This window comes from Nerophis lumbriciformis, linkage group LG20 (genome assembly GCF_033978685.3).
Source record: "Nerophis lumbriciformis linkage group LG20, RoL_Nlum_v2.1, whole genome shotgun sequence".
NCBI classification, from domain to species: domain Eukaryota; kingdom Metazoa; phylum Chordata; class Actinopteri; order Syngnathiformes; family Syngnathidae; genus Nerophis; species Nerophis lumbriciformis.
In genome coordinates this window covers 11160001-11173498 of record NC_084567.2, presented here as the reverse complement: position 1 = coordinate 11173498, position 13498 = coordinate 11160001, and the positions used below count along the sequence as shown (strand labels likewise).

At 37.4% G+C, this 13498-nt stretch overlaps 1 protein-coding gene across 2 annotated transcripts in view; it reads left to right on the top strand.

Moving 5' to 3' along the window:
- Positions 1 to 13350, top strand: part of dmrt1 (doublesex and mab-3 related transcription factor 1) — a 115002-nt gene extending 101652 nt beyond the window's left edge. For both annotated transcript variants that reach the window (XM_061980416.1, XM_061980415.2), the window contains exon 5: positions 12957 to 13350. In XM_061980416.1, the coding sequence (XP_061836400.1) occupies positions 12957 to 13083 (127 nt within the window). In that variant the 3' untranslated portion in view covers positions 13084 to 13350. The remainder of the gene's footprint in view (positions 1 to 12956) is intronic.
- Positions 13351 to 13498: the final 148 nt, after the last annotated feature.

Genomic DNA, 13498 nt, shown 5'->3' with positions numbered 1-13498 from the left:
AGGCACGCCCCCAAGACTGTGGAATACGAGATATAATGACTGATGAACACCTTCGTTCGATAATGAAGGTTGCCTCAGCTCAAAGCCTGAGCCCCGACATTAACGAACTAGCATCCAAGAAAAGATGGCAGGTATCTGGCTTGGGCACATCAGATTAGATCAGTGTGTTGCAAACTGAGCAGTTTAAAGTCCTGAATGGTTAAATGGTCAATGTTAAAGGTTTTTATACTGACACCCTCAAACCTGTATCGCTGAAGATCAAGTATGCGTTGCATTCACTTCTGTGTGCGTGCCAAAGCCACACATGTTATGTAACTGAGCCAGAACTCGTTGGACTGGACGAAAAGGGGACGTTACAATTTTCGGGAGGGGCACTGAAATTTGGGAGTCTCCCGGGAGGTTTGGCAAGTATGAGAATTAGCGGTGTACCGCGGTACCGCCGCTGTATATAATCGGCGGGCCAGCTATACTGTTAATTTGATATCACCTCACGGGCCAAGTGAAATTACAGGGCCAGAGTTTGACACCCATGTTCTAATGTCTTTTTTAATTTACTGTTTTTGTTCTCATGTTGTCTTTATTTCTCATGGTTTTGAAATCCTTCTAATGGAGATGTGTTTTGTTCTCATGTGGCCGTTGTTGACCCTCATGTTTGTTACCCCCCTCTTGTTTGTTTTTCTCATGTTGGTTGCCATGTTAAGTTTCCTCCTCCTGTTTTATATATCAGTCTTTCTATCTGTTTTTTTCTCATGTATCTCATTATAGTCCTCATGTTAGTGCTGTTTATTCTAAAACTAGTGTCATTCTCATCTGATGCTTTGATGCAATCTCATGTTTGTGTTTGCCCCCCTCATGTTATTGCTGCGCTTTGTGTCGTCGTCACGTTTCCGTTGCATTCTCATGTTGCTGCTCCCTTCACGTCCATGCCTTCGTTCTCACGTTGTTATGTGTTCTCATCATAAAACCCTGATCAACTGCACGTGCACTGTGGTTACGTCACATGAGAAGTGTTGTTGCGTGTGAGACAAATGAAAGTAATTGACAATGAAAATCATGTTGTAATGAAACAATTAGGGGATGAGAATGAGAGTTAGACAGCCAAGGTGCGGCAGGTCATCGTTGAGCGGCCTCTAACATGACTCTAATGGTGTGTGCATTTCCTGCTGATGAACAGGACAACTAAAACACACACACACACACACACACACACACACACACACACACACACACACACACACACACACACACACACACACACACGTGCGAACGGGTGATATTGCCGTTTGCTACACAAACATTAGTTTTAATGACGGCGCCGCTAGTTTGAAAAGTGGTGACAAACTGCAGACGGGCAAAAAAGTCCCAAACCAATCAGGAAGTTAATGAGGAGAGAAATTACCTCACACCAGTGTCGGAGGGGGAGAGGGGCTGGGGGGGGTGATCATCTGGACCAATCACATAGCAGCAAAGGGAACACCGTCGCTGCAGACACAGGCCTGAAGATGTCTTCATGTTTTGTAATGTTGCAGACACTGAAATGTATAAATATATTAATATATATATATATATATATATATATATATATATATATATATATATATATATATATATATATATATATATATATATATATATACAAACCCCGTTTCCATATGAGTTGGGAAATTGTGTTAGATGTAAATATAAACGGAATACAATGATTTGCAAATCCTTTTCAACCCATATTCAATTGAATGCACTACAAAGACAACATATTTGATGTTCAAACTCATAAACTTTATTTTTTTTTTGCAAATAATAATTAACTTAGAATTTCATGGCTGCAACACGTGCCAAAGTAGTTGGGAAAGGGCATGTTCACCACTGTGTTACATCACCTTTTCTTTTAACAACACTCAATAAACGATTGGGAACTGAGGAAACTAATTGTTGAAGCTTTGAAAGTGGAATTCTTTCCCATTCTTGTTTTATGTAGAGCTTCAGTCGTTCAACAGTCCGGGGTCTCCGCTGTCGTATTTTACGCTTCATAATGCGCCACACATTTTCGATGGGAGACAGGTCTGGACTGCAGGCGGGCCAGGAAAGTACCCGCACTTGTTTTTTACGAAGCCACGCTGTTGTAACACGTGCTGAATGTGGCTTGGCATTGTCTTGCTGAAATAAGCAGGGGCGTCCATGAAAAAGACGGCGCTTAGATGGCAGCATATGTTGTTCCAAAACCTGTATGTACCTTTCAGCATTAATGGTGCCTTCACAGATGTGTAAGTTACCCATGCCTTGGGCACTAATGCACCCCCACACCATCACACATGCTGGCTTTTCAACTTTGCGTCGATAACAGTCTGGATGGTTCGCTTCCCCTTTGGTCCGGATGACACGATGTCGAATATTTCCAAAAACAATTTGAAATGTGGACTCGTCAGACCACAGAACACTTTTCCACTTTGCATGAGTCCATCTTAGATGATCTCGTGCCCAGAGAAGTTTCTGGATGTTGTTGATAAATGGCTTTCGCTTTGCATAGTAGAGCTTTAACTTGCACTTACAGATGTAGCGACCAACTGTATTTAGTGACAGTGGTTTTCTGAAGTGTTCCTGAGCCCATGTGGTGATATCCTTTAGAGATTGATGTCGGTTTTTGATACAGTGCTGTCTGAGGGATCGAAGGTCACGGTCATTCAATGTCGGTTTCCGGCCATGCCGCTTACGTGGAGTGATTTCTTCAGATTCTCTGAACCTTTTGATGATATTATGGACCGTAGATGTTGAAATCCCTCAATTTCTTGCAATTGCACTTTGAGAAACGTTGTTCTTAAACTGTTTGACTATTTGCTCACGCATTTGTTGACAAAGGGGTGTACCTCGCCCCATCCTTTCTTGTGAAAGACTGAGCATTTTTTGGGAAGCTGTTTTTATACCCAATCATGGCACCCACCTGTTCCCAATTTGCCTGTTCACCTGTGGGATGTTCCAAATAAGTGCTTGATGAGCATTCCTCAACTTTATCAGTATTTATTGCTACCTTTCCCAACTTCTTTGTCACGTGTTGCGGGCATCAAATTCTAAAGTTAATGATTATTTGCGAAAAAAAAAAAAAAAGTTTATCAGTTTGAACATCAAATATGTTGTCTTTGTAGCATATTCAACTGAATATGGGTTGGAAATGATTTGCAAATCATTGTATTCCATTTATATTTACATCTAACACATATTCCCAACTCATATAGAAACGGGGTTTGTATATCTAAGTTTACTGTCTATAGTATTGTCCTTTGACAAGATATTATAAAATACTTGCTGAAATGTGAGGACTGTACTTACCGTATTTTTCGGAGTATAAGTCGCACCGGAGTATAAGTCGCACCTGCCGAAAATGAAGAAGGAAAAAAACATATATAAGTCGCACTATGACAAAAATTGCGACTTATAGTATATAGTAGTATATATATATACATATATATATCAGTTCTTTAATGCACCTTTTATTTTGTCTATCTTTATGATCAAACCATATTTGGAATAAATGTCGGATTTAAACAAAGAAAAGTCAAGTTTTTTTTTAAGATTAAAAAAGGAATGTGACGTTGTGGACCTTTTATGTTCTTTATATTTGAACATGTTAAATGCTTTGTTCTCATGTTCTTTGGTTTGTCTCATGTCTTTGTGCTTGATTCTCAGCTCACATTTTCATGTAATGTGTTTTGTTCTCATGTTCTGTGGTTTGTCTCATGTCTTTTTGCTTTATTCTCTTCTCACATTTTCATGGATTTTGTTTTGTTCTCATGTTCTTTGGTGTGTCTCATGTCTTTGTGCTTGATTCTCAGCCTCACATTTTCATGTATTGGGTTTTGTTCTCATGTTCTTTTGTTTATCTCATGTCTTTGTGCTTAATTCTCATCTCACATTTTCATGTAATGTGTTTTGTTCTCATGTTCTTTTGTTTATCTCATGTCTTTGTGCTTTATTCTCTTCTCACATTTTCATGTATTGTGTTTTGTTCTCATGTTCTTTGGTGTGTCTCATGTCTTTGTGCTTGATTCTCATCTCACATTTTCATGTAATGTGTTTTGTTCTCATGTTCTTTGGTTTGTCTCATATCTTTGTGCTTGATTCTCATCTCACATTTTCATAGATTTTGAAAATCTATGAAATGATTGGGTTTTGTTGTTGTTGGAATGTTCTTTTTGTCTCATGTTGACTGTTTTTTTCCTCATGTCTTTGTGCTTTATTCTCATACTCACAATGTCAAGTGTTTGTTTTGTTCTGATCTTTTTTCTTCTTAAATAGCTATGTTTAATCCTCATGTTCTTGTTTTTTTTCTCATGTCATTGTGCTTTATTCTTCTTACAATTTTCCATGTATTTTGTTCTTTTCTCATGTTTTTCCTTCCTAAATTGTTGCTTCATTTTCATTTTTTTTTCTACTCATGCCATATTTTATTTCACTGCTTGGTTTTGTTCGAAAGTATTTTTTGTCTCATGTTGACTGTTTTTCCCTCATCTTGTGTGTTTTATTGTCATTCTCACATTTTCACGGATTTTGTTTTGGTCTCATGTCATTCCTTCTCAAATTGCGTTGTTTAATCCTAATGTTGTTGTCATTTCCTCACATAGTTGTGTATGATCCTTATCCTCACATTTTCATGGATTTTGTTTTGTTGTCATGTTTTTCCTTCTCAAATTGCGTTGTTTCTTTTTTATGTTTGTTTTTCTACTCGTGCCACATTTCATACCACTGCTTTGATTCTTTCTCATGTTGTTTTTTTCTCATCTGGTTGTGCGCTATTGTCATTCTCACATTTTTTATGTTTTTTTAAAAATAAAAATTAAAAATTACTCTGATTCTCATGTGTTAGGTCAGAATGTTTTTGTCATGTTTTCTTCTCACGCTGTTGTGTTCTATAATGACAATATTGGTGTTTAGTTTTGTATGCTGTGTTTTCTTCTCATATTGTATTTTGTTCTCATGTTGTTGTTTTTATGTTATTATTCAATTAGTAACATGTGATGCTAATTCAATTCTAACACTATAATTTATCAATCAGAATATTTTTATTAAAAACAAAATTTAAAATGGTATAACTCACACTTGTATAATGCACATTAAAATCATTTACAAGTTCATGTTTTATTGTTATTATTATCTTGATGTATTATTATTATATAATTGTGAAATATTTTATTATTATAATTATTATTATTATATTATTAGACAATTATTATAATTCTATTTTATTATTATTATTATCATAAATATTATTTTATCATGATTATAACTCTAATTTTATTGTATTATTATTGTTATAAAGACTTGAGACATATCCATGCTAGTGGCTGTGAGGCGTACATGAGCACTAAAACCTGTGTGTGTGTGTGTGTGTGTGTGTGTGTGTGTGTGTGTGTGTGTGTGTGTGTGTGTGTGTGTGTGTGTGTGTGGATGCAGAGTGAAGTTGTAAAAGGAGCGATTGCTTTTGTTTGTGGAGCGCAGACGTTTATTGTGATGACCAAACGACATTTTGTCACCATTGTGTGCACACGGCTGTGTGTGTGTGTGTGTGTGTGCAGGTGTGTCATTTACTGCACGTGCACGCCCTCTCAATTCATCATCTTTAAGAGTGTCCTCATGCCTTTTTCTCATCCTGCACAACAATCATGCAGTGGGATGATCGTTCAACACCGTGTCACATTTATTACATCCTCGTGACTCATGAGAAATGACAACATTTCAACTGCTGGCGTCACATTTACCTTTTTATCATCATGAACATGTATCATCTTGTTTGCTTGCTTTTATTCTCATGTTTCTTTTTGTTCTTGTTGTTTATTTCCCTCATCTTGTTTTATTCTCATGCTTTTTGTGCTGTTGTCATTGACTTTCTTCTCGTGTTTCTTTTTGTTCTTGTTGGTTATTTCCCTCATCTTGTTTTATTCTCATGCTTTTTGTGTTGTTGTCATTGAGTTTCTTGTCGTGTTTCTTTTTGTTCTTGTTGGTTATTTCCCTCATCTTGTTTTATTCTCATGCTCTGTGTTGTTATCATTGAGTTTCTTCCCATGTTTATTTTTGTTCTTGTTGGTTATTTCCCTCATCTTGTTTTATTCTCATGCTCTTTGTTATTCTCATTGACTTTCTTCTCATGTTTCTTTTTGTTCTTGTTGGTTATTTCCCCCATCTTGTTTTATTCTCATGCTCTTTGTGTTGTTGTTGTCATTGAGTTTCTTCTAATGTTTATTTTTGTTCTTGTTGGTTATTTCCCTCATCTTGTTTTATTCTCATGCTATTTGTGTTGTTGTCATTGAATTTATTCTCATGTTTCTTTTTGTTCTTGTTGGTTATTTCCCTCATCTTGTTTTATTTTCATGCTCTTTGTGTTGTTGTCATTGACTTTCTTCTCATGTTTCTTTTTGTTCTTGTTGCTTATTTCCCTCATCTTGTTTTATTCTCAAGCTCTTTGTGTTGTTGTCATTGAATTTATTCTCATGTTTCTTTTTGTTCTTGTTGCTTATTTCCCTCATCTTGTTTTATTCTCATGCTCTTTGTGTTATTGTCATTGAGTTTCTTCTCATGTTTCTTTTTGTTCTTGTTGCTTATTTCCCTCATCTTGTTTTATTCTCATGCTCTTTGTGTTGTTGTCAATCCGTTTCTTCTCATGTTTCTTTTTGTTCTTGTTGCTTATTTACCTCATCTTGTTTTAATCTCATGCTCTTTGTGTTATTGTCATTGACTTTCTTCTCATGTTTATTTTTGTTCTTGTTGGTTATTTCCCTCATCTAGTTTTATTCTCATACTTTTTGTGTTGTTGTCATTGAGTTTCTTGTCGTGTTTCTTTTTGTTCTTGTTGGTTATTTCCCTCATCTTGTTTTATTCTCATGCTCTGTGTTGTTATCATTGAGTTTCTTCTCATGTTTCTTTTTGTTCTTGTTGGTTATTTCCCTCATCTTGTTTTATTCTCATGCTCTTTGTGTTATTGTCATTGACTTTCTTCTCATGTTTCTTTTTGTTCTTGTTGGTTATTTCCCTCATCTTGTTTTATTCTCATGCTTTCTGTGTTGTTGTCATTGTGTTTCTTCTCATGTTTCTTTTTGTTCTTGTTGGTTATTTCCCTCATCTTGTTTTATTCTCATGCTTTCTGTGTTGTTGTCATTGTGTTTCTTCTCATGTTTCTTTTTGTTCTTGTTGATTATTTTCCTCATCTTGTTTTATTCTCATGCTCTTTGTGTTGTTGTCATTGACTTTCTTCCCTTGTTTATTTTTGTTCGTGTTGGTTATTTCCCTCATCTTGTTTTATTCTCATGCTCTTTGTGTTGTTGTCATTGACTTTCTTCTCATGTTTCTTTTTGTTCGCGTTGTTTATTTCCCTCATCATGTTTTATTCTCATGCTCTTTGTGTTGTTGTCATTGACTTTCTTCTCATGTTTTATTTTTGTTCTTGTTGTCTATTTCCCTCATTTTGTTTTATTCTCATGCTCTTTGTGTTATTGTCATTGACTTTCTTCTCATGTTTCTTTTTGTTCTTGTTGGTTATTTTCCTCATCTTGTTTTATTCTCATACTCTTTGTGTTATTGTCATTGACTTTCTTCTCATGTTTCTTTTTGTTCTTGTTGGTTATTTCCCTCATCTTGTTTTATTCTCATGCTTTTTGTGTTGTTGTCATTGACTTTCTTGTCGTGTTTATTTTTGTTCTTGTTGGTTATTTCCCTCATCTTGTTTTATTCTCATGCTCTTTGTGTTGTTGTCATTGAGTTTCTTCTCATGTTTCTTTTTGTTCTTGTTGGTTATTTCCCTCATCTTGTTTTATTCTCATGCTCTTTGTGTTGTTGTCATTGACTTTCTTCTCATGTTTGTTTTTTATTAATGTTGGTTATTTCCCTCATCTTGTTTTATTCTCATGCTCTGTGTTGTTATAATTGAGTTTCTTCTCATGTTTATTTTTGTTCTTGTTGGTTATTTCCCTCATCTTGTTTTATTCTCATGCTCTTTGTGTTGTTGTCATTGACTTTATTCTCATGTTTCTTTTTGTTCTTGTTGCTTATTTACCTCATCTTGTTTTATTCTCATGCTCTTTGTGTTGTTGTCATTGAATTTATTCTCATGTTTCTTTTTGTTCTTGTTGCTTATTTACCTCATCTTGTTTTATTCTCATGCTCTTTGTGTTGTTGTCATTGACTTTATTCTCATGTTTCTTTTTGTTCTTGTTGCTTATTTCCCTCATCTTGTTTTATTCTCATGCTCTTTGTGTTGTTGTCATTGACTTTCTTCTCATGTTTCTTTTTGTTCTTGTTGGTTATTTCCCTCATCTTGTTTTATTCTCATGCTCTTTGTGTTATTCTCATTGACTTTCTTCTCATGTTTCTTTTTGTTATAGTTGGTTATTTCCCTCATATTGTTTTATTCTCATGCTCTTTGTGTTGTTGTCATTGAGTTTCTTCTCATGTTTCTTTTTGTTCTTGTTGTTTATTTCCCTCATCTTGTTTTATTCTCATGCTCTGTGTTGTTATCATTGAGTTTCTTCTCATGTTTAATTCTGTTCTTGTTGGCTATTTCTCCTCATGTTGTTTTATTCTCATAATTTGCTATGCCCTCATGCTGTTCTGTTTCATCCTTGTGTCATCCTCGAGATTTTGATCTACCTTTCTTTCTTTCTGTCTTTCCCCTCATTTTCTTTTGTTTTCATGCCATATTTTCCTCTCATATTGTACGTTTTGCTCTCATGCAGTTTCATCCTCATGTAAATGTGTTTCATCCTCATGATCTTTGTGTGCTATCTTTTCTTCTCTTAGTTTTGTTTGTTCTCATTTTGCGTGTAACATTATCATGCCCTTTTGTGAGGTTCTCATTCTGTTTGGTTTATTTCTACATTGTGTTTCATTTTCTCGTTTTCAGTGTTTTTTACTCTCATGCTGCTGAGTTGTGGTCTGATCTTGTTGCTTTCTTCCCACATTGGGTTTTTTCTCAGACCTGTTCCGTTCTTTTCATGTTGCCATGTTTTGTCCGAATTCTACTTTTCTTCTTATATCGTCATACAAAGTAGTGAACTTTGTATCATTATCGTCACTAATACGTGTTACTCTTTATGGTTTTTTTTTCTCATGTTGTCATTTCAGTTTCAAACTCAACGTTCTCATGCTGTTGAGTTTAATTCTCATGTTGCCATGTATTGTATGGATTCTACTTTTCTTCTCATATTGTCATACAAAATCGTGAACTGCTTATTATTATCGTCACTAATACATACTCTTAAAACATTTTTTCTCATGTTATCATTTCATTGTCAAACTCAACGTTCTCATGCCGTTGAGTTTAATTCTCATGTTGCCAGGTTTTGTTCAGATTCTGCTTTTCTTCTCATATTGTCATACAAAATCGTGAACTGTTTATTATTATCGTCACTAATACATACTCTTAAAAAATTTTTTCTCATGTTATCATTTCATTGTCAAACTCAACGTTCTCATGCCGTTGAGTTTAATTCTCATGTTGCCAGGTTTTGTTCAGATTCTGCTTTTCTTCTCTTATTGTCATACAAAGTAGTGAACGGTTTATTATTATCATCACTAATACATGTTACTCTTTACGTTTTTTTTTCTCATGTTTTTCATTTCCTTCTCAAACTCAACGTTCTCATGCCGTTGAGTTTAATTCTCATGTCGCCATGTTTTGTTCGGATTCTGCTTTTCTTCTTCTACAAAAGCCAAAACCAGTGAAGTTGGCACGTTGTGTAAATGGTAAATTAAAACAGAATACAATAATTTGCAAATCCTTTTCAACTTATATTCAATTGAATAGACTGCAAAGACAAGATACTTATTGTTCCAACTGAGAAACTTCATTTTTTTTTTGCAAATAATTAACTTAGAATTTCATGGCTGCAACACATTGCAAATAAATTGTCACAGGTGCATTTTTACCACTGTGTTACATGGCCTTTCCTTTTAACAACACTCAGTAAACGTTTAGGAACTGAGGAAACACATTTTTGAAGCTTCTCAGGTGGAATTCTTTCCCATTCTTGCTTGATGTACAGCTTAAGTTGTTCAACAGTCCGGGGGTCTCCGTTGTGGTATTTTAGGCTTCATAATGCGCCACACATTTTCAATGGGACACAGGTCTGGACTACAGGCAGGCCAGTCTAGCACCCGCACTCTTTTACTATGAAGCCACGCTGTTGTAACACGTGCAGCATTGTCTTGCTGAAATAAGCAGGGGCGTCCATGAAAAAGACGTTGCTTGGATGGCAATATATGTTGCTCCAAAACCTGTATGTACCTTTCAGCATTAATGGTGCCTTCGCAGATGTGTAAGTTACCCATGCCTTGGGCACTAATACACCCCCATACCATCACAGATGCTGGCTTTTCAACTTTGCGCCTCGAACGATCTGGATGGTTCTTTTCCTCTTTGGTCCAGAGGACACGACGTCCAGAGTTTCCAAAAACAATTTGAAATGTGGACTCGTCGGACCACAGAACACTTTTGCACTTTGCATCAGTCAATCTTAGATGAGCGAAGCCGGCGGCGTTTCTGGGTGTTGTTGATAAATGGCTTTGGCTTTACATAGGAGAGCTTTAACTTGCACTTACAGATGTAGCGACGTACTGTAGTTACTGACAGTGGTTTTCTGAAGTTTTCCTGAGCCCATATGGTGATATCCTTTACACACTGATGTTGCTTTTTGATGCAGTACCGCTAGAGGGGTCGAAGGTCACGGACCTTGCCGCTTACGTGCAGTGATTTCTCCAGATTTTCTCAACCTTTTGATGATATTACGGACCATAGATGGTGAAATCCCTAAATTCCTTGCAATAGCTGGTTGAGAAATGTTGTTCTTAAACTGTTGGAAAATTTGCTCACGCATTTGTTGACAAAGTGGTGACCCTCGCCCCGTCCTTATTTGTGAATGACTGAGTATTTCATGGAAGCTTCTTTTACACCCAATCATGGCACCCACCTGTTCCCAATTAGCCTGTTCACCCGTGGGATGTTCCAAATAAGTGTTTGATGAGCATTCCTCAACTTTCTCAGTGTCAAGCTTGGTCAAAAGATAGGACTCAGATGCAGAGTAGGGATTAATTCGGCAGGCTTTTATTTTGAAAGCTTCCTTTCACCTCCAGAGTCAGGGCAATTCAATATAGGCTATAACTAAACTAGTCGGCGAAAAAGGTTCCAAAAAAAAAGGAACAATCGAAAATCACCTCGAAAGGAGGAAAACACAAAAACAATAACGAACTATACTTGGCGCCGTATATTCTATGAAATTCTTTATAAACAAAAAAACGCTCCAACAGGAGGAAGAAACAATGGCTATGAAACTTCTACACTTTCTCTAATCTAATAAAGGTTAACAAAAAATGTCACTCAATAAATTGAGGAAAAGGAAGAACTGTAAGAAAAACTGAAAACTCTCCACTTCGGCTGAAAAACTAAATAACACAAAATCACTCTGCTGAGGAGGAGAAAAAGAGAACTCAAAATAGCAACGGAGGAATTCAGGATCAAGGTATTCAAACACGAGACGAGGCAAGGCATGGACAGGAGACAATCTGGCACAGAACAAAGGGAGGCGTGGGCTTATAAGACACATGAGGGTAATGGGGAACAGGTGGAAACAATCAGGGGTCAGGGATGACGTCAGACTGATGACAGAAAAGGAAGGGCAAGTGATCTGAAACGAGAGGAGTTACTTTTCAAACTAAAACATGCAATTCACAAGACAGAAGAAACCAAGACAAGACATCCCTCACCGCGATGTGACACTCAGTCTTTTTTGCCACTTGTGCCAGCTTTTTTGAAACATGTTGCAGGCATCAAATTCCAAATGAGCTAATATTTGAAAAAAAAAACAACGTTTCTCAGGTTCAACGTTATGTATCTTGTAGAGATGCGCGGATAGGCAATTATTTCATCCGCAACCGCATCACAAAAGTCGTCAACCATCCGCCATCCACCCGAACTAACATTTAATCAAAACCGCACCCGCCCGCCATCCGCCTGTTGTTATATATCTAATATAGACGATGCAAGGCATTAGTGAGGTTATAAAGCTTTTGCCTGTTAAAGAAAGGAGACTGATCCGATGCAGCAGAGACATTCAATGCGTGCCACGCTGTCACGGCCCAGACGCACACCAGTGCGCAATCATCTGGGAGCCGCGCTGAGCGCACCTCCAAGCGCGCTCGCGCCACTCAAACTGCTGCAGGCAGCTGCGTTCACACATGCATCTGTAAGCCTTGTTTTAACATCCTGTGGCACTCTTCTGGGATCACGGCGGACGAAACTGCTCATGCTCAGGGTGTTTGTGGAGGTTCGGGGCTTTTGCACAAATGTGATGCACCATGTTAGATGTCCCGGTTTTGTGACTGTCGTAGACATAAACAGCGTCGCAGCTCTTGCAAATCACGTAGCCAGCATTACTATCATCCTGATTTACAACCTCATAAAAACGAGTCCACGCTGAACTTTTCTGGCCTTTTTTTCCCCTGGTCTTTAGTATTCCCTTTTTTAGTTTGTCGCGTACCACGTTTGCTGCCGGCGTTGCCATCTCTTTTTTTCTTCTTCTTCTGTTGTGGCATATGCTGCAGGCGCCTGCTCGTTTTTCGTATGTGGGTAACAACATTTAACTATGTATATATATTTCCGAATTGGTTTAACTGCCACCCGCCTGAATCTATTTAAAATCTATTTTTGTTAAATTTCAACCGTCCGACCCGCGGATAATCCGCGGACTCCGCGGTTGTGTCCGCAAACCGCGCATCTCTAGTATCTTGTCTTTGCAGTCTATTCACAATTGGATATAAGTTGAAAAGGATTAGCAAATCATTGTATTCTGTTTTTATTTACCATTTACACAACGTGACAACTTCACTGCTTTTGGGTTTCGTATTTTGTCCCGTTACATTGTCGTATTGTTTCCATCCCATTATCCTTACGAGGTCTGACACGCCTTTTCTCGTCCGTGCAGCCATGTCACACGTCGCCGTCGGAGAGGAGCCCTTGACCTTTCCTCCCGTCCAGCCGGCGGGCGGCGCCGAGGTCAAGACCGAGTTGGACGCCAACAGCGAGGCGAGCGACCTCCTCATCGTCGTTGACGACGTCGGCCATTGAGGAAAAAGGCCGGATCACGCATTAATATTATTTTATAATCACAACAATTGTATTGATTAATGGATGGTTAAGAACTGGTAGAAGTGACTGCTGATCAATGGAGGCAAATTAAAGTGCATTACATTCTGCAACCAGCAGAGGCGCCATTTGTTGACGTTATGACGCAAAAACTTACGTTAGTATGAAAAATCGGTAATGTTTACCCTGTACCACTTTTTTGAAAAATACCAATAAAAAGCCCTTGCTGATAAATGAGGATCATAATGTTGGGTGTTCTCTTGTTTTTGTGTGTTGCTGATCTTCCTCTTTGATGCTGGCAGTCATTCTGAGACGCACTAAAATGTTAGATGTGCATGGTCTCGGGGACTTTATGTCGCTACAAGTCTTTTTTTCCCCCCT